Genomic DNA, 24,469 nt, shown 5'->3' with positions numbered 1-24,469 from the left:
AGTCTACTGCTGACTCGGTGGCTAACGGCTCCATGGCTAACAAAGCCAGCTAAACAAATTGACGATTTAGTGTTTTGCCCACAGTTCTGGTTGAAAAGCCATTAACAGGCTAGCTCTAAAATGATTGGCTAAATTCCCGTCATCCTCAGCTGTGCTTTGAGAGCAATGCTAACATTTCATGCTAAATGCTAACATGCCATAAGTATTTAAATAGAATTTAACTCACAAAAATAAAACAGTGTTTCGGTATCAACCTAACATGCTAAATGCTACATGCTAAACATCAGCTTGTTAACTGTACAGAAGTTAGCATTCTGAATTAGCACAGTGAGGACAGTTTTGAACCCAGCTGCATTCACAGTTCACGTTGAGTTCATTGTGAGTGGTCATGTGTCTCTCAGGGCTGGCTGGTCTCGACGCCCGCTCCAGTGGCAGGATGGGTAGTCGAGCCATGGTGTATTATATGTCCACCACGGTAATCGCTGCCATCCTCGGGGTCATTCTGGTGTTGGGGATCCACCCGGGGAACCCCAAACTCAGGGGAGGCACATCGAACGCTGCCCCGAAGAACCAGGAGGTCAGCAGTCTGGACGCCTTCCTCGACCTGATCAGAAACCTCTTCCCTGAGAACCTGGTCCAGGCCTGCTTCCAACAGGTAGCCTCAGCATCTGAAACAAATCTGTAGAGCTGTTATATTACAGTATCACCACATGGTCTTTTAGTAGCTGTTCTGGAGCTTTTGATCGTATCACGTGATCTTTGACAGATGTGGGATGAAGATTATGTTTCCAAGGTCAGGAATGAACATTGGAGCTCAGTTTCTAAGTCAACACTGATGAGAAGTTTTTCCTGTGATGGAAATATGAGCATCCACATTTATATGATGATATATGTTCTAAAGCAGATTTTGAGATGAATCTAAGGGGATGTGAGACTAATACTGGGGCAGGAAACGTAAAAATCTGCGTCTCTAATGAGGAAAATCACTCTTTCATTCAACTGCTCACATCTCAAACACACATGTGGTGATGGGGGTTCATGTGGCTGGGAACCACTGATCTGACACTCTGTAACCGGTATTAAATGGACCTTGAGGTGAAACAAGACTCATCATTCAACGTCTAATGTTTTAAAGTTAAATATTGGAAATACTCCTTTATGTGAACCTGAGAGGCCTGAAGTCATTTGTCTGTGCAGGCAGTGACAGAATGAATGAACTACAGAGAGTTGTTGATATCTCGAGAGAATACGTTTGTCCTCCACTCTCACAATGTTTTCTGTGCCGAACTCAAAGCGTTTCGGCTGCCAAGTGAGCCAAAGGTCGAGGAAACTGTCCGTTCATGCACAGTCCTGAAAGTGTGACCTTTGAGTCGCGATCATCCAGCTAAACACAAGCAGAGCTCCTCACAGAAAATGAAAAGCTCGAGGAAGCTTGAAACTATTTTTCTATACCGAAGTGTTAATTTAAGAAGTAAGATTGGCTGAAACCTGTCTTGAATGGAAAGTAAATAAAAGGCTTAGTGCTTAAGGTGAGACGTCGGAGATGATGTAAATGTGTTTTTGACTCCCAGTTACTGTGACGTTCAGTCGGCTGACGGCGGACAGGACGAGTCCGTAGATGTCGGTCCAAGCTGATCATTTTTAAACGATAATCCAGCTCTCAATCACGATGCGACAGTTGCCTTCTTGTCCAAATCCTGCTTTTTCCCCCCTCTTCTCTGTGTTATGCGTGTGTGTCTGAATGATTAGAAGTAGTAGTCTGTGTTGGCCTGGGTGAAGGTCAGCCCTTCTGCTACTGCTAATCTCTTTACATCTGTAACGCCACCACAGTAAGAGATCTGCTGGTGAGCAGGGCGAACGCTGCTGAGCACCAGCTGACTGACTCCGGCTCTTCTTCCCCCTGCGGTATTCTCTGTTTTCCCCCTTCGTCTTTGTGCCTTCCTTCGTCTCTGTTTTACTGCTTCTTTTGTTTGCTCTCGTCAGGGATTCATTGAAGTCAGAGGAGTCATAATTGCTTTTGCAGGAAGCACTCGTCCTTCCCCTCTCAACCTTCTAGTCTGTCTTTTCTTTCCCTTTGTTGTCTTTATGTGAGAATCTCTTGTTCTCTGTTTGGCCTTTTTTTAAACACAAATCAGAGTTCCTTGTGTCGCTGCCAGGCTTTTGTTTGCTCACACACAGTACGAGTTACGAAATCAAGGTTTGCAGTGAGAATTGGACTCATGACGGTTTGATTATGGTCTGAAGCCCTGATCAATCTGAACTCTGTCCTCCCTCCAGGTTCAGACGGTGCTGAAAAAGGTGCCGGTGGCAGCTCCAAACCTGACCGAGCCCATCTTAGTGAACAGGAAGAAACTGGAGTACAAATGGGGCATGAATGTCCTCGGTGAGTTGATATCTGCTGCTTTCGGCTCTTCACTCATGTCGGAGTTTCCATTGACGTGCTGCTTCGTGTGTCCCTCAAGGCTTGATTGGCTTCTTCATCACCTTTGGGATCTGCATGGGCAGGATGGGCGAGCGCGGGAAGGTCATGTGCGACTTCTTCAACATCCTCAACGAGATTATCATGACGATGGTTTCCCTGATCATGTGGTCAGTGTCTTTTTTTTGTGCTGGCAAGCGTGTGTCTCTGTTTTTACTCATGTGAGCCAACGGCTGCAGTGCTTTGACACTCTGGAGATACCACACACAGAGGTCAGTGGCAGTGATGAGGAAGGCCAAAAATGTGTGCGTGAGACAAGTAGCAGGAACGAGCAGCAGCGTAGGAGAGAGAGGAAGAGGAAACGGTGTTAGTGAAGGACACAGACAGATGGACGGAGAGGGAGAGACAGAAAGAGGGTTTCCCTGGCACATGCCGGAGTCTGTGGTATGCTGGGGAGTAGCAGGAGCCGGGGCCCGGAACAATGTTGTGGGCTCCCAGGGGAGCCGGAGTGAAAGATCTCCAAAATGTAATGGATCCACCGGCGGCAGAAGAGCCACTCGGCGTTAGAGCAGAAAGCAGATGCGGGTGGGTGGATGTGACAGCGGGACCTGGAGAGATGCATGTGAGAGCATGTCTTCAGAGAGCAGCGCACGCCTTGAGGCTTCGCAGGACCCCGGCCGGTCGCGCTGAGGAGGAGAGTGTAGTGGCACTCAGAGCAGGGACGGGAAGGGAAGGGGGGGCCGGGTAGGCGGCTGGAAGACAAACAGCAGGATGCTTGTCTCGCAGCTCTCCGAGGACATCTCCATGTGCAGCTGGACACCAAAGGAATTGTGTCCTTGTTCGTATCACTCACACAGTATAAACAGATTACTCAGGGGCCTATGGAGCCAGCCAAACACAGAGTCCAGTGTATACAAAAACACGCATCATACGAGGAGCACATCCATCATATCATATACACGCCATGCTCCACCAAACAACTGTCGGCGAATGCCAGGCTCGGGGTCCGGAGCGCAGCTGACCTGGGAGAGCAGGCCGCCGTCGGGATGAGACCCGCTCTGACGCGGCTTTATGTCCCACAGTGGCCTGCATTCATCAGCGGGAACAACTGCACTCCGACGCTGGAAACCAGAGATCCAAGAATGCGTCATGTCCTGTCGCGGTGAACACCGCTCCTCTGACAGTGAATGAAGACGGATGAGGTGTTTGGCGTTTCACAGACATCATCAACGTCAGGACTTGTTTTATCTGGCAAAACGAGCCTTAAACTGATAAATGCGTTAAGTCATTTTTCAATCCAAAGTAACAAATGTTAATTGATTCCAGCTTCCCGAGTGTTAAGATTTGCTTCGGCGCACATTAACATGATAAAAATGATCATTAGCTGCAGCCCTAAAGAAATAAGCAAAGCAAGTTGATTTATATACCACAAAGAAAACATCACACCAGCAGTCTGACCTGATGCAGTGATAAAAATAAAATGAAATATACATGTAAGACGGATATGTAACAAATATGAGCCTTTAAAAGGTCATGGAGAATGACAGAAGGTCGTTTCAGTCGTCTCGGCTCTGATGCGTCTTCCTGGCTGTGTTCAGGTACTCTCCCGTTGGCATCGCCTCTCTGATTGCGGGGAAGATCGCGGCCATCGGAGACCTGGAGGTGGTGGCCCGGCAGCTGGGTATGTACATGGTGACCGTCATAGTGGGCCTGGTGATCCACGGCGCCTTGGTCCTGCCCGCCATATTCTTCGCCATCACCAGAAAAAGCCCTTTCACTTTCTACTCTGGAATCTTCCAGGCTTGGATCACAGCTCTGGGCACCGCCAGCAGGTAGGACGGCCTGCAGGGTGTGTGTGTGTGTGTGTGTGTGTGTGTGGCGGTTCTCTGTTTGGGCATGTGTTAGCACATGCGTGTCACATGTTTCCTTTACCATGCTTTCCGTCTGCAGCTGCTGGAGTGGCTGTGATTGATCGGCGTAGTCTGCTCCTGACTTTCAGCTATTTGGGTTAAATCTGACAGGGCTGAAGGCACCGTCCCGTATTTACGCACAAACTGACAAATCAGGACAGCAGAGCCAAATGTGTGTGAGCGCAGGCTATCATAGACGAGTCCGTGTCAGACAGATCCCGTGTTGTAAACGTCTAAGCCTTCGGATTAGTCGTCACCAGCCAAACTGGCCCCGCTGTATCCTGCCTGGCTCGGCTTGGCTCGGCCTGCCTGGGATTCTGCGTCGCTGCTGAAACCAACTGTCATTTTGGCACATTACTGAGGCTTTAGTGAATATGGGTAATCCTATCAACGTTTTCTCTAATTATATTATGACCCGAGCTTAGCGGGGCCGGGAATCAAATTCCTTTAATTCACATGTCGGAGGATTGCAACAGTGGCCGACGCCAGCTGTCAGGAGGAGGCTGTCGGTCCACTCAGATTTCTACTCCTTTTTTTTTTCTTCACCCCTCACCTCCCTCCTCACCTCTGCACTTCTGTCTGTCACCACCTGTCTACCTATTTTATATCCTTCAGCAGACACTTTGCTCTGCTCTCTGTACATCTGCACCTTTTTTTTTTTTTTTTCTAACTCGCGGCGCCTTCCTCTCTCAGCGCGGGGACGCTGCCCGTCACCTTCCGCTGCCTGGAGGAAAACCTGAAGATCGACAAGCGCGTGACCCGCTTCGTGCTGCCCATAGGCGCCACCATTAACATGGACGGCACTGCGCTGTACGAGGCCGTGGCAGCCATCTTTATTGCCCAGATGAATGACATCACGCTGGACGGCGGGCAGATCGTCACTGTCAGGTAAGGCACGCGCTGGATGGCGCCCGTCATCTCAGTGGTTGGATTGTGGAGAATGACCATCTTTTAACTGTACTAGTACAGGAAGTACAATCAGTATTCTCACAACCACGTGTTTAAATTAAACATTAGACGTGTTTGACATGTAAAAAACTCACCAAGCCTGCGAAGCTTCACAACACTCTGCTTTTCTTCTCTTTGGTCGACGTTACTACTCGTTATTGTTGTTTTCGCCGTCAGCTGCTCAGAACAGCAGGTCCTCGTAGAACCCAGCTGGGGTCACATGACGTAGTCTCAGTATGTTAACGGTTCAGAGTTTGAACTTGATGCAAGTTTCTGTGAGTCCAAGTTGCTTTTAAAGGACCTGTATGTTGTAACGCCGCCGTCAAGACAGAAAATACGAGTATCAACAAAATTCCAAAGACGTTTTCATGCGACTTATATCAGTTTGAGGTAGTGATGAAGCACTGCCTGAAAATCCACATACATGCAGTCAGGAAGTCGTGAGATATTTGTTTCTCATTTCTGAGGTTGAAGCCAAACGTTTATGTCTGATTGGAACCAGTCTGCTTGGACCAGACTCTGCCCGCTGTGGCCGCGGGTCACACGTGATGCTCAGCGCTTTGAAGTTGTTTATTGTACGTCTTTCATCAACGTCTGTTTCCCACCAAATTCCTAAATCTAATTTTCTAAAGTTCTGTATGACTATTGTATGAAATGTGGTGAAATCGTTCCCAAACGAGATCCATGTGTGGTGTGTAAATCCGTTGAATGTTCCACTTAATCTCTCGCTCACTGCGGGGTGATGATCAGCGCTGCAGTCCGTCAGGAACGACTGAGATGCGATGCGGAGCTCCGAGGTTCGAGCGTTATGCAGTAAACATCGCGGTGTCCAAACTGGCCTGCAGTCACATCTGGGACCAGCTTGAACTGATAAGTCCTCTAATTGCAGACACGTCATGACAAGCAGCATTCTTCTGAGCATTTAAGATTTAAGTCTCTGAAGAAGCATTAGGAGATTTGGTTTCCTTGTGGACAGAAGAAGGGCAGCAAACATCTTCAGACACCACCTCCATGCAAAGGTGGTATGTGCGATGTGGTCACATTGTTGATTCTGTATAACCTGGTTCTACAACTGTAAACCCCAAATTACACCACATCTGTGTATTCCACCAATCTGTGCTCTAAACAGGCTTTCAGAAATGGCACTGGATGTTAATTCTGCATCGTCTGCATGTGTCTTTGTAACGGAGAAAGATGAAATATAGTAACCTTTATTAGATCTGTGCTAAACCTTTAATCCTACAGGCGAATCCTGCTTCATGCTGCAGGTCATTCCTGTGGTGCAGCAACACTGTCATTTAGAAAATAATCATACAGAATTTAAATTTAGTCCCGTTTGGAGTCTGGAAACCATCCAAAGCACATTTGCTGGCCTGTTATGTAATCAGCTGAAGTCTGTGATACACAAAGTTAGTTTCACATCCAAACTAACGATGTCAGACTGAGGCTGAAAGACTTCCTCTTTTACATCAGCTGCTTTTACCTGTTGGAGGAGGCCACTGCCGACCGCTGTCAGCCCAGATATGTGCACGTCAGAGGCCGCAGCGTCACTGAAGAGCACAACACATAAATCAAGTCTGAAGTTATCACAGACGCCCTGTTGTACAAAGTGAAGTGGTGTCCGGTCGCTTTCAGGGCTCTGACGCACCGAGTTCACTGGATTAATCGGGTTTATTGGCAGACATTCGAGTGACTAAGACTGTTGAATCAGCAGAGAGGGCATTCGCTGAGAGGCCGTTCTCTCAGTGAATCAGCGATTTCTGCCAGTCACCGCGGTTTCTCTTTCATCTGAACGGCGCAAAGCACGATTTTACGATGCCAGCTGCAACTTTTTATCAAGGCTTTTCTCGCTTTTTATTCCAGATATGTAACAAGATGTGTTAAAGAGATTTACGGTGGTGTGAAAGTGTTTGGATACGTCTGGTTTGTCTTTTGGTCTTTGAGTTTTCGTACATGGATTAAAATACACACCGCTGACACATTTCAGCCTCTCATGCAGACACAGAACAGATGCACGTCTGCCTTTTGCATTTGTTGTGGTGTGTTCAAGTGCATGTAAAAAACGTGTAAAGAAGCTCCTTGTCAGTGTCAGTTAGTGCGTCAGGCCTCCATCAGTTTTCTCTTCCTTTCTGAAAACGGCTGTGTTGTCTTCTCCCCCCCAGTATGACCGCCACCCTGGCCAGTGTTGGAGCTGCCAGTATTCCCAGTGCTGGACTGGTTACCATGCTCCTGATCCTGACGGCGGTGGGCCTGCCTACTCAGGACATCAGCCTGCTCATCGCTGTCGACTGGCTGCTGTGAGTCAGGTGTCTGATAGGTGGAGGGTGTGTGGTTGGTGCTCTGACGCTCCTCTTCTTGGTTCTAGAGGTTTTGGTGTCATTCAGCTCCTGGTGGCTGTTTCGCTCGCTGACGCTGATACTGTTTGTGCACCCAGTGACAGAATGCGTACCTCCATCAATGTGGTGGGCGACTCATTCGGCGCCGGCATCGTGGACCACTTGTCGAAGGCGGAACTTGCCGAACTCGACGCGGCGGAAATGCTCCCGCCGGAGGAGGAGCTCGATTTCATCCCTCCGCCCCCGATCCTCACGGAGATGGACCTGGTCGATCCTTTCAAACCACCCGAGCTGCCCCCTCGCTCCCCTCGCCCGCCCAAACAAAACCACCACGGCCACGTCGTCTCCCAGTCCCACTCCATCACTCACTCGCCGTCCCGTTCTATCCGATCTCCGTCTCCACACTCCATCCGCTCCCCCTCTCCGCGCTCCGTCTGCTCCCATTCCCCCCGGCCTTTCCGTACTCATTCCCCACGCCTCCTCCGCAGGACGGAGGCGGGCTACTGCGCCCTGCCCAGCCATGATAACCAGGTACGTACCCACTGCTGCTTCCTCTGGTTCTAAAGCTGAACAGTGAAGTCATGAGAACATACAGGGAACACCTGAATCATCCACACTCAGTGCTTTACTCCATGCAGGTCAGATCTTAGCCTTTAAACTATCCAGGAGGACGAAATGAAGCAAAGAATCTGAATATGAGCATGATGATAAGAGAGTGGAAAGGTGTGCTAAGTTAGCATAGAGCACCAGAGCCAATCACCTGGATGATTTAAGTCTCTGTTCTGAGGGAAAATGATCAAATCACAGATGTTTCCAAACCTTCGTGTGTTCCTGCAGCGTTTAGCTCGTGCACATGTGTGTAATCCAGATTTTTTTAGCGTGAGCCACGCGGTCTGCGAGCTCTCACTGCGTCTCTCTGCCCTCTCAGATTCCCTCGCTGCCTCGCTCCTACAGGGAGAGAGACAGGGAGCGGGAGAGGCTGAGGCGAGAGAGCGAGACAGAGGAGGAGGAGGAGAGAGAGAGGGTCCTGGGGGAAGTCAGCGACGGCGAGGAGAGCGACGACACCGCTTACGATCGGAGGCACGCCATCCCGCCGGCCGACCTGCCGTGACTGGATTTTACCACCCAGGCTCACTGTGGATTTCCGGCTGGTTTCTACTCCCCAGATGTATTTTGAGCTGGCTGCTCCGATAGAACTGTGGGATGAGTGATGAACGAGCTCACTCTGAGCTCATTAGGCATAGATATTAAAATGTTGCGTTGGCAACACCCTGTAACATCCCTTAGAAAGGCCCTTCAAATCAGGCCTGAGACGTTTGCTCTTCGTTTCCCTGCAGAAGTGAGATTAAATGGAAAGTTGTTTCCCCAGTTTGCTCCTGTCACCTCCTTTTTATAAGTCCATCACTGTCTTCATTCGTCATTTCATGACTTCAAACGCTCCCGTGTGTCTGAGCGTCCCGACGTTTGCCTGATAGGAGAGAAAGTGCGAGTGTGCTCTCGATAAGAGGAGCGTGTCGGTGTGAGGCCGCCGTTTTACCGGCCTTTTAACGCACAACCGAGAGTTTTCAGTCGATCTTTTACCTCAACTCTTTCTCTTCTGCTGTTGTTTTCCTGACAGGAAGTAAAAAATATGACATTTAAAGGACCAGTTTCACATTTTAATACAGTTATTCGCTCTCGTCCGGAGTTAGATGAAGAGTTGATATTTCTCCAAATACATAACACTAAAGCTCATTAGTTAGCGTAATATATCTTAGCACATAAATGTCCATAAAACCACAGCTTGTCGTTTTAATGCTAGCTGTTTCCTCCTGTTTCAAAGCTCTATGCTAAGCTAAGCTAACCGGCTGCCAAGATGGTCTCATTTAACTCTTGAATGAGTGTATTGTCCCAAAATGTCGAACTAGTCCTTTAAATGAGCTGAAGAACTCCAGCGGCTTCGTGTAAATGACAGAAACACACAAGCAGCAGACGTTATTTTTATAATTCTCCACCTTCTTCGTCTCATTTTTCATCCTCGGTGCTCTTCTTGCACACCACCTCATCCTCCCCCTCAGCGGTCGCTCTTGATGTTAATATTGTCTATATTATCCATGTTTTGTATTTTCTTGTTGTCGTCTGGTGGCAAGATGCTGTTTTGATTTTGTTGTATGTTTAAATTCTCTAGTTCTTTCACTTTTACTCTCACTTATCATTTGAGTTCTTGATTTCTGTAAAATAGCTTCGTCAGTCTCTTCTCCCCTGAACTGCCTTTCATTTTAAATATAATTTCATCAACTGCCTCCCTGCATCCTTCAGTCTTAACTCAGATTCACAGATCCAGGTCGTGTGTATACTGTATGGAATAAAATCTTAGAGATTTATTTAAAATAACTGCAATTCTTTTGTGTTTCCTCTTAAGTAACTTGTACAATCTGTGAAGGGATTTGCAGTGGAAAGGGGACACGCGTCAGTGTTTGGTGACTAAAGACTCAGGAAAAATCCTGCAGACAAAGATATTACTGGATGGAAAAGTTGCAACAGACACGCGGACAAAGTGCACGCATCACACACGAGGCTGCGCTCACGGACTGATGAGACAAAGACACACAGAGATACCAACACACTTAATCCTCTCAAAGAAGAGTTAGAGACGGGCAGGAGAGAGTGAGGGATGGGAGAGGAATGGGAGGGCGGCAGATGGCCACAAAGACGTCAATCCTTTTCATTCTTCCCAGACAGCATAAGGGCACTGTGGGTAATTGCAAGGGGGACTGACGTAGCATCGGGTCCCTGCACGTCAGAGGGGAGAGTCGAGTTAGGTGAAGGGAAGAGGTCGAATGCTGCAGGTCAAGTCTGAAAAATCAGCGTCGAGGTTCGTCGGAAAATGTGTGAAAGTCAGATTTGTGATGATTGAGATGACGTTCAGGCTGCAAGCAAACACTAATCTGTCCTGTAGCATGAGAGTCCGACACATGACGTGAGGATATCACACCATCGGGGGGGCGGGGGGGTCAGGAATTTAATCACTGCAGAGAGGAGTGTGTGTGTGTGTGTGTGTGTGTGTGTGTGTGTGTGTGTGTGTGTGTGTGTGTGTGTGTGTGTGTGTGTGTGTGTGTGTTCTTACTTCAGCTCGAGTCTTTGCCTGCTGACAGTGAAAGTTTTCGAGTCTCTCTGAGGACTCACTGACTCAAACTAAACACGTCTTAATTTGATTTATCGGTTTCATTTTTAATCCAAATGAGCAAATTTTGCTGTAAATCAGGTTAAATATATTTTTAAAATTGAGGTTTTGTCAACTGAAATATATCTGAAATCACTATTTCTGAAGATGAAGGTAAACCCAGATTAAGTTCAGTTTCAAGCCTCTAACTGATCACACTTTGTTGATTAACCTCTATTAGTTGGTTGTTTGATTAGATATCTGAAACTAATGAAAAATGTCCATGATCAATAGATTATAACCAAAAATTAACAATTTGAAGAGTCAAAACCTGCAGAACCTCAGACTGGAGCAGCTGGACGCGTCAAATATTTGACTTTTCTGCTTCAGTGAAAACAAACTTAAATGATGATCGAAACAGTTAACAATGAATCTTCTCCTGATTAAAAAAATCAATCAAAAGACAAATGGTTTCAGCTCTAAATTGATCATGTTCATCATTTATACAAGCTTTAGAGTGAAAGTTAAATTTGAATTGATTGACGACTGAGCACAGCGTGTCAAAGACAGCCACCGATCACATGACGTTACCTCTGAAATAAGTTAAATATGTGACAAAACACAGCGAAATAAATAACACTGAGACTTAAATAATGTTGTTTAAAGAGTGTAATATTGGCTTGAGGCAACCGCATGACAACTTAAAGTGCTACCAGCTTGATATAATAAGTGTAATAATTCAGTTAATTCAGAGCACTTGGTAACGTGTATTTCTTTGTTTGGATAACAGGAATGGAAATAAATAACGTCAGTAATCTGGATCCAGATGGTACGAATAATCGTTTCAAGAGCAGAAATGATGCATTCAGTGACTCTGAAGTCTTTTATGTCATGTCATTGTAAATCAAATCCACCGGCAGCAGCAGTGAGACACATGTCCTGGTTTGTGCAGCGGTGTTGTTTTAGTACACAGTCTGACATCTAGAGGCAGGATCACTCATCACATGAAGCAGAGAGCAGCAGAGCAGCAGTTCAGCGCACAGGCCGAGCTGACTCCTGACGTCTTCAGGCCTTTTCTGACCACGGCACTGACAGAAACCGCAGTGTCCAATGACGCCGCATGCGTTCAGATCTGAGCGAGCGTCCTCACATCCCCCCTGAGTCAGCGCACAGCGAGCCGCGTGGAAGGAATTCGGAAATCCATGAGTGATTAAATACAACATTTATTAAATAAAGAGAGACGTACATAAACATATACGCAGCCACATCTGTCCTGAGGACATACGCACCACATCCCATGAACCTTTAGGCTTGAAAAAGGCTTCTGAATGGCTGCATTCAGCTTGAATTCATGTCAGATGTAATGGATTCAAATGGTGACAAGAACAGACAAAAAAAAAAGTATGAAAATCTGCCTAAAAAACTCTGCTGCTGATCATTATTCCCAATTCCCTCCAATCAATAGACACAACAAGCTACTGAGCTCCTCAAAGGTGTTGAGTTCTGCTGGAATCTGTGTATTTTGGGACAGTGAAGACCATTTGGGACGAGTGGGTTAAATGATATAGACAGGATCATTTATCATGTCGCAGAATATCAAAGGGTTTCCTTTGAGAACACGTCTTAGTGTAGATACTTCATCACGCTGATGCAAATATTCTGCTGTAGTATTAATACTGCCATACAGCGGTCGCTGATGTGCAGCTTCATCTGCAGGAGCCTGTTAGAAATATTAAAAGATGTCTTCGTGAACAGAAAGCATAAATCAGTGAACCCCCCCAATAAACACATACGTGAACTTTCATTTTGAGTGAAATCAGGAAAACTTGCACACATAAAAGCGAGGTGGTGGAGGAGCTGCAGATGGCACAAGTGTATGGAAGTAACTAGAGCTGTCAGCAGTGCTATGAAGGCTGTGCTGCACACATGCATGAATCTGGTATCTGAACAGCTGATGAATGAGCTGATGACTGTGAATGTTGCTACGGCTGTGCCTGAATGAGTGCTCATGCTGCGCTCGCTTCAGCTTCATCCCCCATTCAGAAGTAAAACACCCACTCTGTGTAAGACATCAAGTTAACTGAGGCGGAGTTGCTCTCATTGATCTAAAAGTTTAGCTCCACTGTCCGCTGACGCCTCAGGCCATCAGGGTACAGTGCTGCTTCAGTCAGAAGGGTCTGCACTTTGGCCTCACCACTGGGACAAACATGTCAGCCGGCCCTGAGCTGCACCGTCTCTGACCTGCTATCAGCTTTCTCCATACACCTCCCCAGGCTGTCTCTGTTACACCACGTAACTGCAGCACATGCAAACCAGCTTTGGAGCCTCTGCGTGAGCTCCGTCTGCACCAGCTGACGAGCGATGGCTTTGTTGTCCACGTCAGCACAAGATCGCAGCACCGCATGTCTGCCATAACTCTGACAAGTGCAGGGAATCAACACCTGCAACGCTCGCATACATTTATCCTTCGCTGCATGCAGCGCGTCAGTCACTGTCACGTTACAGCAGCAGTGACGTCAGCAAACACTCGTTCCAGGGATGAAACAGACGCTGGATGTCTCTGGAATATCTGTCTCCCATCCGTTCAGGTTGAGCTTTGGTGTCAGCGTGGCCCCAGTTTGTGCCTCTCGACTGATTTTCCTTCTTACATTTGAGATTTTTGCAGTGATGATTAGGTGATTATACGCTGCTGATGCTGCAGCAACTAAATGCCAGTTAATTGCCAGTGTGTGTGGACGCTGGCAATCCTCAAATATCAATTTAAATAGTAACTTCCAGGAAATTTCCCCAAATAAATATTAGGTAAACAAACATTTTTTACCATGAAATTTCATTTTCATTCTCCAAATAATTTATGTTCTTCCTTCCAGGCGGCCGTTGACTTCACTTCATTTACATGAAAATCAACTTTAAAGAGATTTGAAACTTTGATTTTTGGTCTTAAGTTTTCAATATTTCCCTGATTGATGCGTTCAAGGATGAAATGTAAACAGGTCAACTTGTCTATATTAATCTTATTTTTTGGCTCAAAACAAACAAGATATCATAGTACGTCCACTGGCAGCCATATTTGTTTGAGTTCCAGTGTGGGAAAGTAGTTCAAACTAACTTTATTGTGCTGCTGATAGAATATTTTTATTTGAACTGGATAGATGATTCTTTGAGGAATCTGGAAATGTCGTTAATACAGCAGTACATTTTGTTGGACGACCTGCAGGGTTTATCAAAGATTAGTTTTTATTGATCTCTTGTGGAAAGACAAATGCTTATTGTAGTGAGTCAAATAAAATCATGCAGAAGCCTCAAATGTAAAAACCATCATCACCTGAGAGGTACAAATCAGAGCTTATTCCAGTTCAAGACCTTTGTGTGCATTTTCTGCTGTATCACCACCACGCCTTCCAGTTTCAGAGCGTCTTTCCAGTTTGGAACTTTCCTTTTCGTGATGTGAGTCAGTGCTCGAGTTTTGACTGAACTCCCTCAGTCCGTCCTGCTGGCTCTCAAACCTGAGTGACCAGAGGTTCTTTGAGGTAGAAGTTTATCCCTCTCTGATCACCAGCCGCCTGTCCGGCACAAAGCCCTGCCAGGAGGGTCCCATTGAGCGGAGGGCAGATACCCGTGCTGTTCTGCCCATACAGGGGCGCATAATCTCCCATGTATTCGGGCACCTCGTCCGCTCCTTCCTCATCTTCCTCCTCTTCATCGTCCTCTCCGTCCTTTTCCCAGACTGACGTGGAGACATGTTGGTACTGGGTGGTGTCCTCACACTCCATCTCGCGGTGGTAGAAGTAGCTGAAATTGGACACGATGACGGGCACTGGCAGAGAGATGGTGAGCACACCGGCGATGGCGCACATGGAGCCCACCAGCTTTCCCCCGACCGTCTCTGGGTACATGTCCCCGTAGCCGACCGTCGTCATGGACACCACAGCCCACCAGAACGACTCAGGGATGCTGGTGAACGCCGTGTTAGGACTGTCCACCTCGGCAAAGTAGGCGGCACTGGAAAAGAGTATGACCCCGATGAAGAGGAAGAAGATGAGCAGGGCGAGCTCTCTGAGGCTGGCCTTCAGCGTCTGGCCCAGGATCTGGAGGCCCTTGGAGTGACGAGACAGCTTGAAGATCCTGAAGACCCTCACCAGCCTGATGACCCGGATGAGGGCCAGGGACACGGATGGCTGTGCGCCTTTGTCCTTCGCCAGCTCCGTGCCCAGTGTGACGAAATAGGGAATGATGGCGAAGAAGTCGATGGTGTTCATGACGTCTTTGAAGAAGTGCATCTTGCTCGGAGCGCAGGTGAAGCGCACGATGAGCTCAAAGGAGAACCAGAAGATGCAGATCGTCTCTACAATGAAGAAGGGGTCCTGAAAGGGCGTGAAGCCAGGCGGGATTACGATGGTTTCGTTCGGGATGGTGGGGTGAGGTACGGTGGTGAATTGCTGCACAACAGAGGGTGAGAAAAAGTGGTCACAGCTCCACTCAAAGATGCAGAAATCAAAGCATATGAGCTGCTATCTGATCAGACACCACTTGTGCTCTATCATCTGTTTCCAGCATGAGCTGAAGAGAGAAATCTGAGAATAAAGGGGAAAGGTGGGGCTATCATAAATAGCTCCACGGCGCCGATGTTTACAGGAGGGTAACCATAGAGAAAACAAGGTAAGAGTAAACAGGAGATGGCCGGAGGATAAACGAGAAGAAGCAATTATTATGAATGTTTGTCCTCAGCACATTTGAACTATGACATCTGCTATGAGGATTCAGTCGAGGCCGTGAGATCTGTGATACTGTGCTAACATTTCTCTCCTCTCCATTTTCACTCCGCCGGCTTTATTTTTCCACACGGACTTTCATATAAATCAGTTTCTCTATATTTAAACCCACACAAAAAAATATTAAGTTCATGTGACTGTGGGTTGCGTTACACCTCAGACACCGGCACAGACGAGGCATTTGACACTTCGTTTAGCTCGCCGCTTGTTTTTTTCTGGGAAGTAGGTGCAGGTTTGAAATGGCTGGGCTTTAGTGTCTTTTAACAAGTTAGATAGAATTACTCCTCAGCTTCTGGTGGCCTGACAGCACATATTGTCCCCAACACTAAGTATTTATACGTTTTTATGTTTAAACCAACCAACCTGTTGGCTCGTGTGTTTTAAATGGTGGATTCACAGCAAAGATCAGAAGAAGCATTTTTTTCCATTTATGAATATTTTCAGCCATTAAGATAATTTGCTTTTTCTTTGTTGTGGTTTTGAGAGCTCCACCTGAAATATTATATGTTTCTAATGAAAACTGTTGACTGAGTTCAGAGTTACACGTGCTGTCTTGAGTTTAGCCATGCTAGCAGTACAGCTAGTGATTTCAGTGGCAGACTGTTTGTTTATCAGTCCACCTCTCGGGTACAGACTGAAATATCTCACGAACTATTAGATGGACTGCTATGAAATTTTGAATCCTAATTACTTTTCCATTGAGGTTGACATTTAAGGGTTTTTTTTTTGTGTGTGTGTGTGTGTGTGTGTGTGTGTGTGTAAAATATTCCCTAAAAAAAATCATCTTCTCCTGAATGGTTTGGCATAAATTTGGTACATTCATGTCCCACTCAGAAGGAATGAACAACACTCTTTAGTACCTTCATCTAGTTAAAATCTTAAATTTTGTCCAGCGCTTTGGTTTATGATGACAATATCGGAAAACTAATCACTTTCCCATCAGCCTCAGTTGTACTTTGTCTTCAGTGCTAAGTAGTAAATGTTAGCATGCTAACACGCTACACTAAGATGATGAACATGGTAAACATTCTACCTGCTCAACATTAGCATTGCATAGTCAGCATGTTAGCATGCTGACGTTAGCATTACGATGATGAAGATAGCAAACGTTCTATTCGTAAAATATTAGCATGAGGAAGTTAGCATTTAGCGCAGAGCACCAAAGTGCCTCGTAGAGCTGCTAGCACTGCAGCATTTGTGCTTTTTATGTCAAAATCTGTGCACGGATTCATGATGCTTCAGCCATTTAAAAAACACATGACTTGTCGTACAGAGATAACAACATGCATGCATCAGACCCTGACAAAAACTGTTTTGTTGGTTAGATTTTCACCACCATCAGGGAGGTGAGTGATTGTGTGGGGACATGTGTACATGTAAATTTGAGTTTGTTTGCGTAGTGTTCAAAAGTGCCAAATGCTCCGATCACATGAGCGTATCTATCTATGTATGGGAGTAACGGAGCGGCGTGGTGGTGACGGGAAACATAAATCCCGCGAGCTCGACTGCCTGTTTGCTGCCTGAACCTCCGCAGTCCGTCTCGTCTCCAAGAGACCCGAGTGTGTGCGAGGCTAATTTCATTTTGCGCCGCTCATCAGAAAAGTTGATCTGCAAGTCTAATTCCATGCTGTTTTCAGTTTGTAGCTTATGAGTCACAGCGTTTATTAATACAGATATCCGTTTATGTGTTGATATGCTGTTAGGGATGTCCTTCCTCTATATATAGCCCTTTAGATCTCCAAGGGGTAACGTGAGACAAGCTCATCTCCTTTCCTTCCCTTCACACTTGTTTCTCTCGCTCTAGCTTCTTCCACTCTCGCTCTCTCTCTTCTCAGTACTTTTGAAATATCCATTCCTTAATGTACTTGTTGGCTCTGGCAGTTGTCCCTGAGTGGCCGACAGGGCATATCGTCTCCACATCGTGTGCCTCCTCTCACGGTAAACCTCCATCCAACCTGCTCCGTCTGCCCATTCTTTCCTTGCTCTTGCTTGTCCACCAGCAGTTTAACTGCCCTCCACATTTCCTTCATTCCCTCCCCTAAATCTGTGTAGATCAGATTTAACGACAAGTCCAAAATAATCTCAGGACCTCGCCCTTTCTCTTCTCTGTTTGCTGCCTTTGCTTCCCTTTCCGCCGAGCCTTATTCTTAACTTAAACCCCATCAGCGTTGAGAGAGGAGATAAAGACATTTTCAGGCGTTTATGTTTGGCAAGGTGACACCTGTCAGCACCTGTTCACCTCATCACTTCATGCAGTGTTAACCTCTGTTCTCTCTGCACCCTGTCAGCTTCCTGCCCATTCCTCCCTATCGCTCATATGTAAATGGCTCTGGTATGTGTCAGCGCCATGCAAGCCACCCTCACCTCCCTCTGTTCCTTCTCATTCCTGAACTCAGGCAGAGTCTCCAGGCAGAAGATGAGAATGGAGATCACAATGACCATGACGCTGATGATGGCGATGATCCGAGCTCCACCGGACGACTCCGGATACTCAAACAGCATCCAGAGGCGACGCTGCAAGTCGTTGGTGGGTAAGGGCCTCTCCTCCTCCTTGGCGAAGCCCTCATCCTCTTTGTAGCGGTCGATGATCTCCTCTCCGAGCTCGTAGAAGTGCAGCTCCTCCAGGAACATGTCCAGAGGGACATTGGCGGGCCTCCTCAGCCTCCCGCCTGACTGGTAGAAGTACAGGATGGCGTCGAAGCAGACGCGGCTCCTGTCCAGGAAGAGTTCATTGCGCGTGGGGTCAAAGTAGCGGAAACGACGGCGGGGGTCACCCAGCAGGGAGTCGGGGAACTGTGCGAGGGTTCGGAGCTGGGTCTCATAGCGCATCCCTGATACGTTGATGGCCAGACGTTCGGTCAGAGCCCATCCACTCTTCCACTGACAGCGACGGTTCTCCTTCTTGGCCTCTCCACTCGGCTCCTTCTCGCCGCTCTCCTTCTCCAGCTTGTTGTGTTTGTCTTTGGTCTGCTTATCTTCATCGCCGACCTTCTCAGCTCTCTGCTTTTCTTTCCTCTGCCCTCCTCCTTCTTCTCTTGTACCTCCTCCCTTGTCTTGATTATCCATCTCTTAAACTTGGATTTTTTGTCTTTCTTGTCTCACTTTTCTTTGTCTCTTCACTCTGGAGAAAACATGCCAAGGTTAGTGCACAACAACAGGGAAACACAATATTTATTCCTTTTTTTTAACTGCTCTGCAGCTGTATTTTTGATAGCTGATCAATAAAATGTTAAAATCAGAATCTCACCTCTGCTGCCTTTGCAAATCCAGTGGAGCAATTTCCTGGACATCAGAATAATTGGTTTGTTTTGTCATTTAGATTACAATACAATGCATTGTGTAGACATTAGCATGAGTTTTGTGATAGTTACAGTGAATAAAAGTGTGCTACATTAAAAGTAATGAAAATGTTGACCATCCCATTAAAAACAAAGCAGAACTTGTGTCAAAACTTCCCATTTTTTCACTTTCTCCACCACATTCTGTTACGTTTACTGTAAATCACATCATGCTGACCCTCCATGCAAAAAGCTCCACACATGCAGTCAGCTTCATGCTCATCACCATGTCCAGTTCACCCAGTAGGAAACAAACTGGCCTCCTCGTCTCACCCGTCTGCCTTCCAGATTCAACCTAATCACACCTCCATGGAGTGACCATGACGCTCCCACTGTACCTCCACCGCAGGGTGATGCTGGCCTGACCCTTCCCTCCTTCTGAGACAGTTTGTGTAACTATTCCCACATCATGATGTCCAGACGACCCCTCCTCCTCCATGTCAGCCCACCTTCTTGTGTCACGTTTGTGAGGGGAGGGGAGGCGTCAGAGGGAGCAGCGTGGCTCCTTCGGGAGCTGTTGCGGTGTTAATCTGCTGCAGCGCGGGTGAAGTTAAGATAGTTAAGCTTGTTGGTAGGTCACTCACTGTCTTCACTTGCTTCCTCTCACGCTCGGTACCCCCCCTCCCCCCCTCCCCCTGGGGAATGCTGTCAGGCAGAAATTCAATCTTTGACCCTCTCCTCCTCCAAGAGCACCGCTGCCTCTTCAACCCTTCGTCTGCCCCCCAGCAACCCCTCTAGCCCAAAAATGTCAACCTCGTAACCCCTCACTCTTTCTTAAACACACTGTACATGTTTGCACACATGGGTGCATCTGAACTTTCGCATAGCAGAGGCCAAAACTGTTATGTTAAAAAAAAAGGGAAATCTGCAAAAAGTTGTGGTGTTGATGATCGTAATTCACACGTGGGGGTGAGACCACAAACATGTGGTCAGTATTTTCACTTGGTTTCTGTCTCCATGTCGCCTCTAAATGCTTTCATACCTTTGCTGTCACCATCTATCTTAAGTTGTGCCTATTTGACTGTGGCTTGTCCAAAATTGTTCACAAATTTAAAACAGGGCAAATTAAACTTGACCTCATTTTATATGAAATATAAATCTGGCTGTCTGTGGTTATTTTAGACAGACCGTGAAGTCAACGCTGGAACACCTCCATGTGGCACTTCGTGTGGAGTAAAACTACAGTTCCCATAACAGGACTTTATGGCAGAAGCTTGACCAATGATGCCTTCAAATGCTGTGAGTAAATTCCCTTTCTGACTTTTGCAAAGGATGAATCATAATGGCTTTGCTGTTCGCCGGACTTTTCCTTTTGTGCCACCAGCAGGTCAAACTTTTCATTTATCCTGTGCAGTAACTCACATCAGCTGAATGCATTGGCACAAAATCTGGTATAAGCTTCATCTCCAACACGATTCAAATGTGCACGATCCTCTGATCATGTAGCTTCATCATCTGGTTAAAATGTATCATTTTGTCCAGGAGTTTGGTTTATGACCAAAATATCTCCAAAACTAATCACATTCCCATCAGCTTCGGTTGTACTTTGTGTTTGATGCTAATTAGCAAGTGCTAACATTTGTTAATTTAGCATATTATTATGCTAGTTAATATGCTAGTTTAGCAAATTATTAATTTAATCAAATAAATAGAATTAAAGACCAATTAACATGTTAATTACATAAAAACTCAATCGTTATACTCAGCCGTGCTCTGAGAATGACAATGCAAATATAATTTCTGTTCCCTGTCCTAGTTAGCATGTTAGCATGCTAATATGCATATCAGCATATTAAATTCATATGAATATTAAATTCAGAATTTGGCGCCGACGTTTCCAGATGTTCCATTTTATTGACAGTTCTTGAGTGAACCCTGTGATTTCCAATTCTCTCCGTAGCGCCTGAAGGCAGCAGAGCAAACCCCATGATTTTGTGGAACTTTGAACCTCACACACAACCTGCCTTTACACACGCTGTCGGTCTGAGTCAGCGGATGAACTGAAGGAGACGCAGACGTGCAGTGACAATCAGAGCAAAGGTGGTTATTGATCATATTGATCGTCTCCTGCAGCGCAGAGTCAAAGCGTGTGTTTGACCGCAGCGCAGCTTTGCGTCGTTTTACGACAAGTTTTATCAGCATCAGAACCAAAATGTCCCTCCGCTACCACAACAAAGTTGTGATTGTCACCGGGGGATCCAAAGGGATTGGCAGGGGGGTTGTCAGAGTGTTTGGTAAGGTAATTATCGTTATTGGTTATTTGTTTTCTGCGCGTGATTTGTTTGTGATCAGAGCAGGAAGTGGCGCACTGAACATTTTGCATGTTTTTTAGTGGAGAATGGTGCCAAAGTGGTGTTTTGTGCAAAAGCAGGTCAGTACTTTTGTTTTTATTCAGCTTTTTCTTCGTTAAATTCTGCATTAACGGAGAAAATGTGTCTCCTCATTGCTGCATTATCGCCTGTTGGGAAACCACAGCCCGTGCATCGGATGAATGTGAATAGAAATCATCATATACACGTTTCACCATGAGCCTACCTGTATTACAGGTGCAGAAGGTGAGGCTCTAGAGGCAGAGCTGAACAAAGCAGGACCAGGCTCGTGTAAATTTGTCACGTGTGACGTCTCCAAAGAGGACGACATCAAGGTAAAAGAGCAGCTTTGACTGTTATTGGTCTGTTGGTAACTGATTTCCCTGACCTGCTTCTTGTGACTGCCCCCCCCCCCCCCCCCCCCCCTCAGAGGCTGGTTGCTGTCACAGTGCAGCATTACGGACACATTGACTGCCTGGTCAACAACGCAGGCTGGCGTGAGTCTCACACTTCCCTGTCCCTTCAGTGGGTGTGATGATGAGGATGCTTGCAGTGATACGTTTGTTTTTTCTGTTTTCTCCCCCCTCAGACCCTCCTCATAAACCCACCGACGACACCACAGCTGATGAGTTCAGGGACCTGCTGAATCTGAACCTCATCAGCTACTTCTTGGCTTCTAAAGTAATGTTTCCACCGTGTGTGTGTGTGTGTGTGTGTGTTCATCTGTAAAACTTCTTAAAAAGGCAACAAAAAAACCTTTGAAGTGACAGGAGGTCTCACTCTCTCCTCAGTATGTGTTGCCGTACCTGCGACAGCGACAGGGAAACATCATCAATGTTTCCAGCCTGGTGGGCTCCATCGGTCAGAAAGATGCTGCCCCGTATGTCGCCACCAAGGTGCGCTCATCCTTCAGCAGACGCGCGTCCACGTCTCATTATTGATTCAGTATTATTCATCAGAGAGCTCAGCAGGAGAGAGAAAAACACTTCTGTGATGTGATCTTTTGTCCACAAGGGGGCGATCACTTCCATGACAAAAGCCATGGCTGTGGACGAGAGTCGTTACGGCGTGCGAGTGAACTGGTGAGCCAAACTGGTTTCTGTGCTCAGGCTGGTTTCTCTCATTACTTGCTTTTTAAACGTGTAAATAGTCGCTTTATTCAGATTAACTCTTAGCTGGGACAAAAAATTCAAACGTGATTCCATGATGGAACAGGCCTGTAATTAGTGTTAATTACTTTAGGCGTTGTAATGAGTAGAAGTCATGCAGTCAGAGTCCTGTTTAAGCCGTAGTACAAAGACAACAAAATGTACTAACAGTATCAAAAGTATATATACTTATGTAAAATGTCCCCTGTGATGATTCTATGTGACATTATTATATTGCTAATAGTGACGCGTCAGCGTGTAATCAGCATTTTACTGCTGGAGCTAACTTTTAATACTGTATTTTTTTTACAGTTATTTCAATGAAATGTGGGAAGTTTAGAATTTAGAAAAGTCACTTTGACGACTCGACTAGACAGAAAAGATGGGAACGGCTGGTTTAACTTGTAATTATGCTTTGTACTGTGAAAGCTGGTCATATGTTTTAATTTGAGGATTATAAAAAGTGACTGTTTCAGTTCGATAAATGCAGTGGAGTGACCTCTGAATGTGGAGTGTAACATGAAATAGAAGCGTTCAAGTACCTCATAACTGTGCTCAAGTGCAGCACCGCAGTAAATCCACTCAGTTACATTCCACTGTTGCTTATTCATGTTAAAAATGGCACAAGATAAAAACAAAGTCTGACAGTAAAGGCAGAACTTGTTAACTTTGTGTGACTTTGTTGAAAAAAGACTTTTAAAACGATATGAAACAGAAACACAAGCAGCAATAAGAGGCTGTGCAGTCACACAAATGTTTGACGTATTTGTACAAATGACTCAGCGTTATCACTGTCGCCGACAAGTCTAACAGTACCTTTTGTGGTCTGATAACACTGTCTGCCATGTGTTGCAGCATCTCTCCAGGTAATGTGCTGACACCTCTGTGGGAGGAATTAGCAGCACAGACACCAGACGCCGCTGCAGCCATTAAGATGGGAGAAGATTATCAGGCAAGTTTTCACAGTGGGACCAACACAGGGCTGCAAAGATGAGGAACATGTTCAGAGTGGAAGTGATCTTAATGAAGCCTTGGGCCTTCTTTGAGACTTAAGACTCTGTTTCGCTGTAAATCACTATGAGGTCGCCTGCAGTTCCTGCCACATTGTCGTGTTAATCATCCAAACTGTCATGCACTGCGGCCTGTCCATTGGGTTGTAAATGTTAACTCCCTCAATCCTGCATCTAAACAGACAAAGGGTTTCTGCCAAAGGCTGCTTTAAAATGCAAATTCAAGCTCTCTTTTCAGCTCAGTCAGAGAAGGCAGGAGAAGATAACAGGGCGACGGAACAAAGAGTCAGACTGTGGTCCTGGAGAGTTTCAGCCTGCTCTTCATTATTCAACAACAATAATGCAATGCAATAAAATGACCTCATCATGTCATCGTGTCACCTGGCAGAGAAAATTTTCTCTCTGTTGAATAATGAAAGATTTCATATTGATGTTGGATCTTATCACAAGATCAGATCTTTTCCGATTTCTACTAATTTGTTAGTGTTGGATCTTATTTTTTGCACATATTTTTGCAGTTATCACCAGTGAATCTTTTTTTTTTTTTTTTTTTGCATTGATTCTGGTGTAAAAAAAAAAACAAAAAACTTTTAAGAGCAAAATTTTGAAATCCTTGTTTCACTTGGCAAATAGTGAATGATCCAGAGATGCCTTTTACCGTGAGAACAGCTGCAAGAGTATAAAACACACACAAAAACACAAGGGAGTTACACAGCACAGCCACAAAAATGTGATGCTGGAATCGGACCAAGAATGAGAAATGACGGGTTTTTCCTCTCGTGCAGCTGCTGGGACGGATGGGCTCTGAGGCTGAGTGTGGACTGGCTGCCTTATATCTCGCTGCAGACGCCACTTTCTGCACTGGGATAGATCTGCTGTTGAGCGGCGGAGCTGAACTCAATTATGGCGTTAAGAGCCAGATCCCGCCCTGACTGACCTGGTCTCCACGGTGTCCTCTGCTGGTTTAACAGATTCATTTGTTTGATGGAGATTATACGAATGTTAACTGTACTCGGTGGAGATGAACACTACATGCTTATAAATACAGTTAAATAAAGGTTTTATTCATTTAGTTGAGCAAATTGCCTGGCTGAGATGAATCAATTCAAAGTTTTGGCATCCTGGCCCACTGTGAAA

General features: G+C 46.0%; 3 protein-coding genes across 10 annotated transcripts in view; 2 read left to right on the top strand and 1 right to left on the bottom strand.

Moving 5' to 3' along the window:
• The window catches only part of slc1a9 (solute carrier family 1 member 9), a 19,906-nt gene extending 9,914 nt beyond the window's left edge, over positions 1 to 9,992 (top strand). For all 4 annotated transcript variants that reach the window (XM_076752502.1, XM_076752505.1, XM_076752504.1 and 1 more), the window contains 8 exons: positions 402 to 655; positions 2,278 to 2,383; positions 2,463 to 2,589; positions 4,018 to 4,251; positions 5,023 to 5,217; positions 7,440 to 7,574; positions 7,712 to 8,144; positions 8,542 to 9,992. In XM_076752502.1, coding sequence (XP_076608617.1) covers positions 402 to 655; positions 2,278 to 2,383; positions 2,463 to 2,589; positions 4,018 to 4,251; positions 5,023 to 5,217; positions 7,440 to 7,574; positions 7,712 to 8,144; positions 8,542 to 8,724 — 1,667 coding nt within the window. In that variant the 3' untranslated portion in view covers positions 8,725 to 9,992. The remainder of the gene's footprint in view (positions 1 to 401; positions 656 to 2,277; positions 2,384 to 2,462; positions 2,590 to 4,017; positions 4,252 to 5,022; positions 5,218 to 7,439; positions 7,575 to 7,711; positions 8,145 to 8,541) is intronic.
• Positions 7,457 to 24,411, top strand: hsd17b14 (hydroxysteroid (17-beta) dehydrogenase 14). Of its 5 annotated transcripts, none has more exons than XM_076752510.1 (10): positions 7,457 to 7,574; positions 19,988 to 20,104; positions 21,198 to 21,236; positions 21,412 to 21,509; positions 21,605 to 21,671; positions 21,764 to 21,855; positions 21,966 to 22,070; positions 22,189 to 22,256; positions 23,178 to 23,274; positions 24,118 to 24,411. In XM_076752510.1, the coding sequence occupies exons 2-10, from the start codon at positions 20,020 to 20,022 to the stop codon at positions 24,262 to 24,264; spliced, it is 798 nt and encodes a 265-aa protein (XP_076608625.1). In that variant the 5' UTR covers positions 7,457 to 7,574; positions 19,988 to 20,019; the 3' UTR covers positions 24,265 to 24,411. The 5 variants fall into 5 exon arrangements, with proteins under 5 accessions (XP_076608625.1, XP_076608629.1, XP_076608627.1 ...); XM_076752512.1 differs by lacking the exon at positions 7,457 to 7,574 and adding an exon at positions 18,126 to 18,667; XM_076752514.1 differs by lacking the exon at positions 21,198 to 21,236.
• On the bottom strand, positions 14,256 to 18,593 carry kcna7 (potassium voltage-gated channel, shaker-related subfamily, member 7). Its single transcript, XM_076752507.1, has 2 exons — positions 17,892 to 18,593; positions 14,256 to 15,194 (listed from the first exon to the last, which is right to left on the bottom strand). Exons 1-2 carry the CDS (start codon positions 18,591 to 18,593, stop codon positions 14,256 to 14,258), a joined length of 1,641 nt encoding a protein of 546 aa, XP_076608622.1.
• Positions 24,412 to 24,469: the final 58 nt, after the last annotated feature.

The sequence above is a fragment of the Chaetodon auriga genome, chromosome 16, assembly GCF_051107435.1.
Source record: "Chaetodon auriga isolate fChaAug3 chromosome 16, fChaAug3.hap1, whole genome shotgun sequence".
Taxonomy (NCBI): Eukaryota; Metazoa; Chordata; class Actinopteri; order Chaetodontiformes; family Chaetodontidae; genus Chaetodon; species Chaetodon auriga.
This window is presented reverse-complemented; position numbering and strand designations above follow the sequence as displayed.

Bases quoted from the DNA above. Each gene is read 5' to 3' on its own strand.
- hsd17b14 (XM_076752510.1), top strand. From the start codon at position 20,020: ATGTGGCACTTCGTGTGGAGTAAAACTACAGTTCCCATAACAGGACTT. The intron at 22,257-23,177 runs GTGAGCCAAACT...CATGTGTTGCAG, and splicing joins TACGGCGTGCGAGTGAACTG to CATCTCTCCAGGTAATGTGC. The intron at 23,275-24,117 runs GCAAGTTTTCAC...CCTCTCGTGCAG, and splicing joins AGATGGGAGAAGATTATCAG to CTGCTGGGACGGATGGGCTC.
- kcna7 (XM_076752507.1), bottom strand. From the start codon at position 18,593: ATGGATAATCAAGACAAGGGAGGAGGTACAAGAGAAGAAGGAGGAGGG. The intron at 15,195-17,891 runs GTGAGGGTGGCT...TCTGTTGTGCAG, and splicing joins ATGAGAAGGAACAGAGGGAG to CAATTCACCACCGTACCTCA.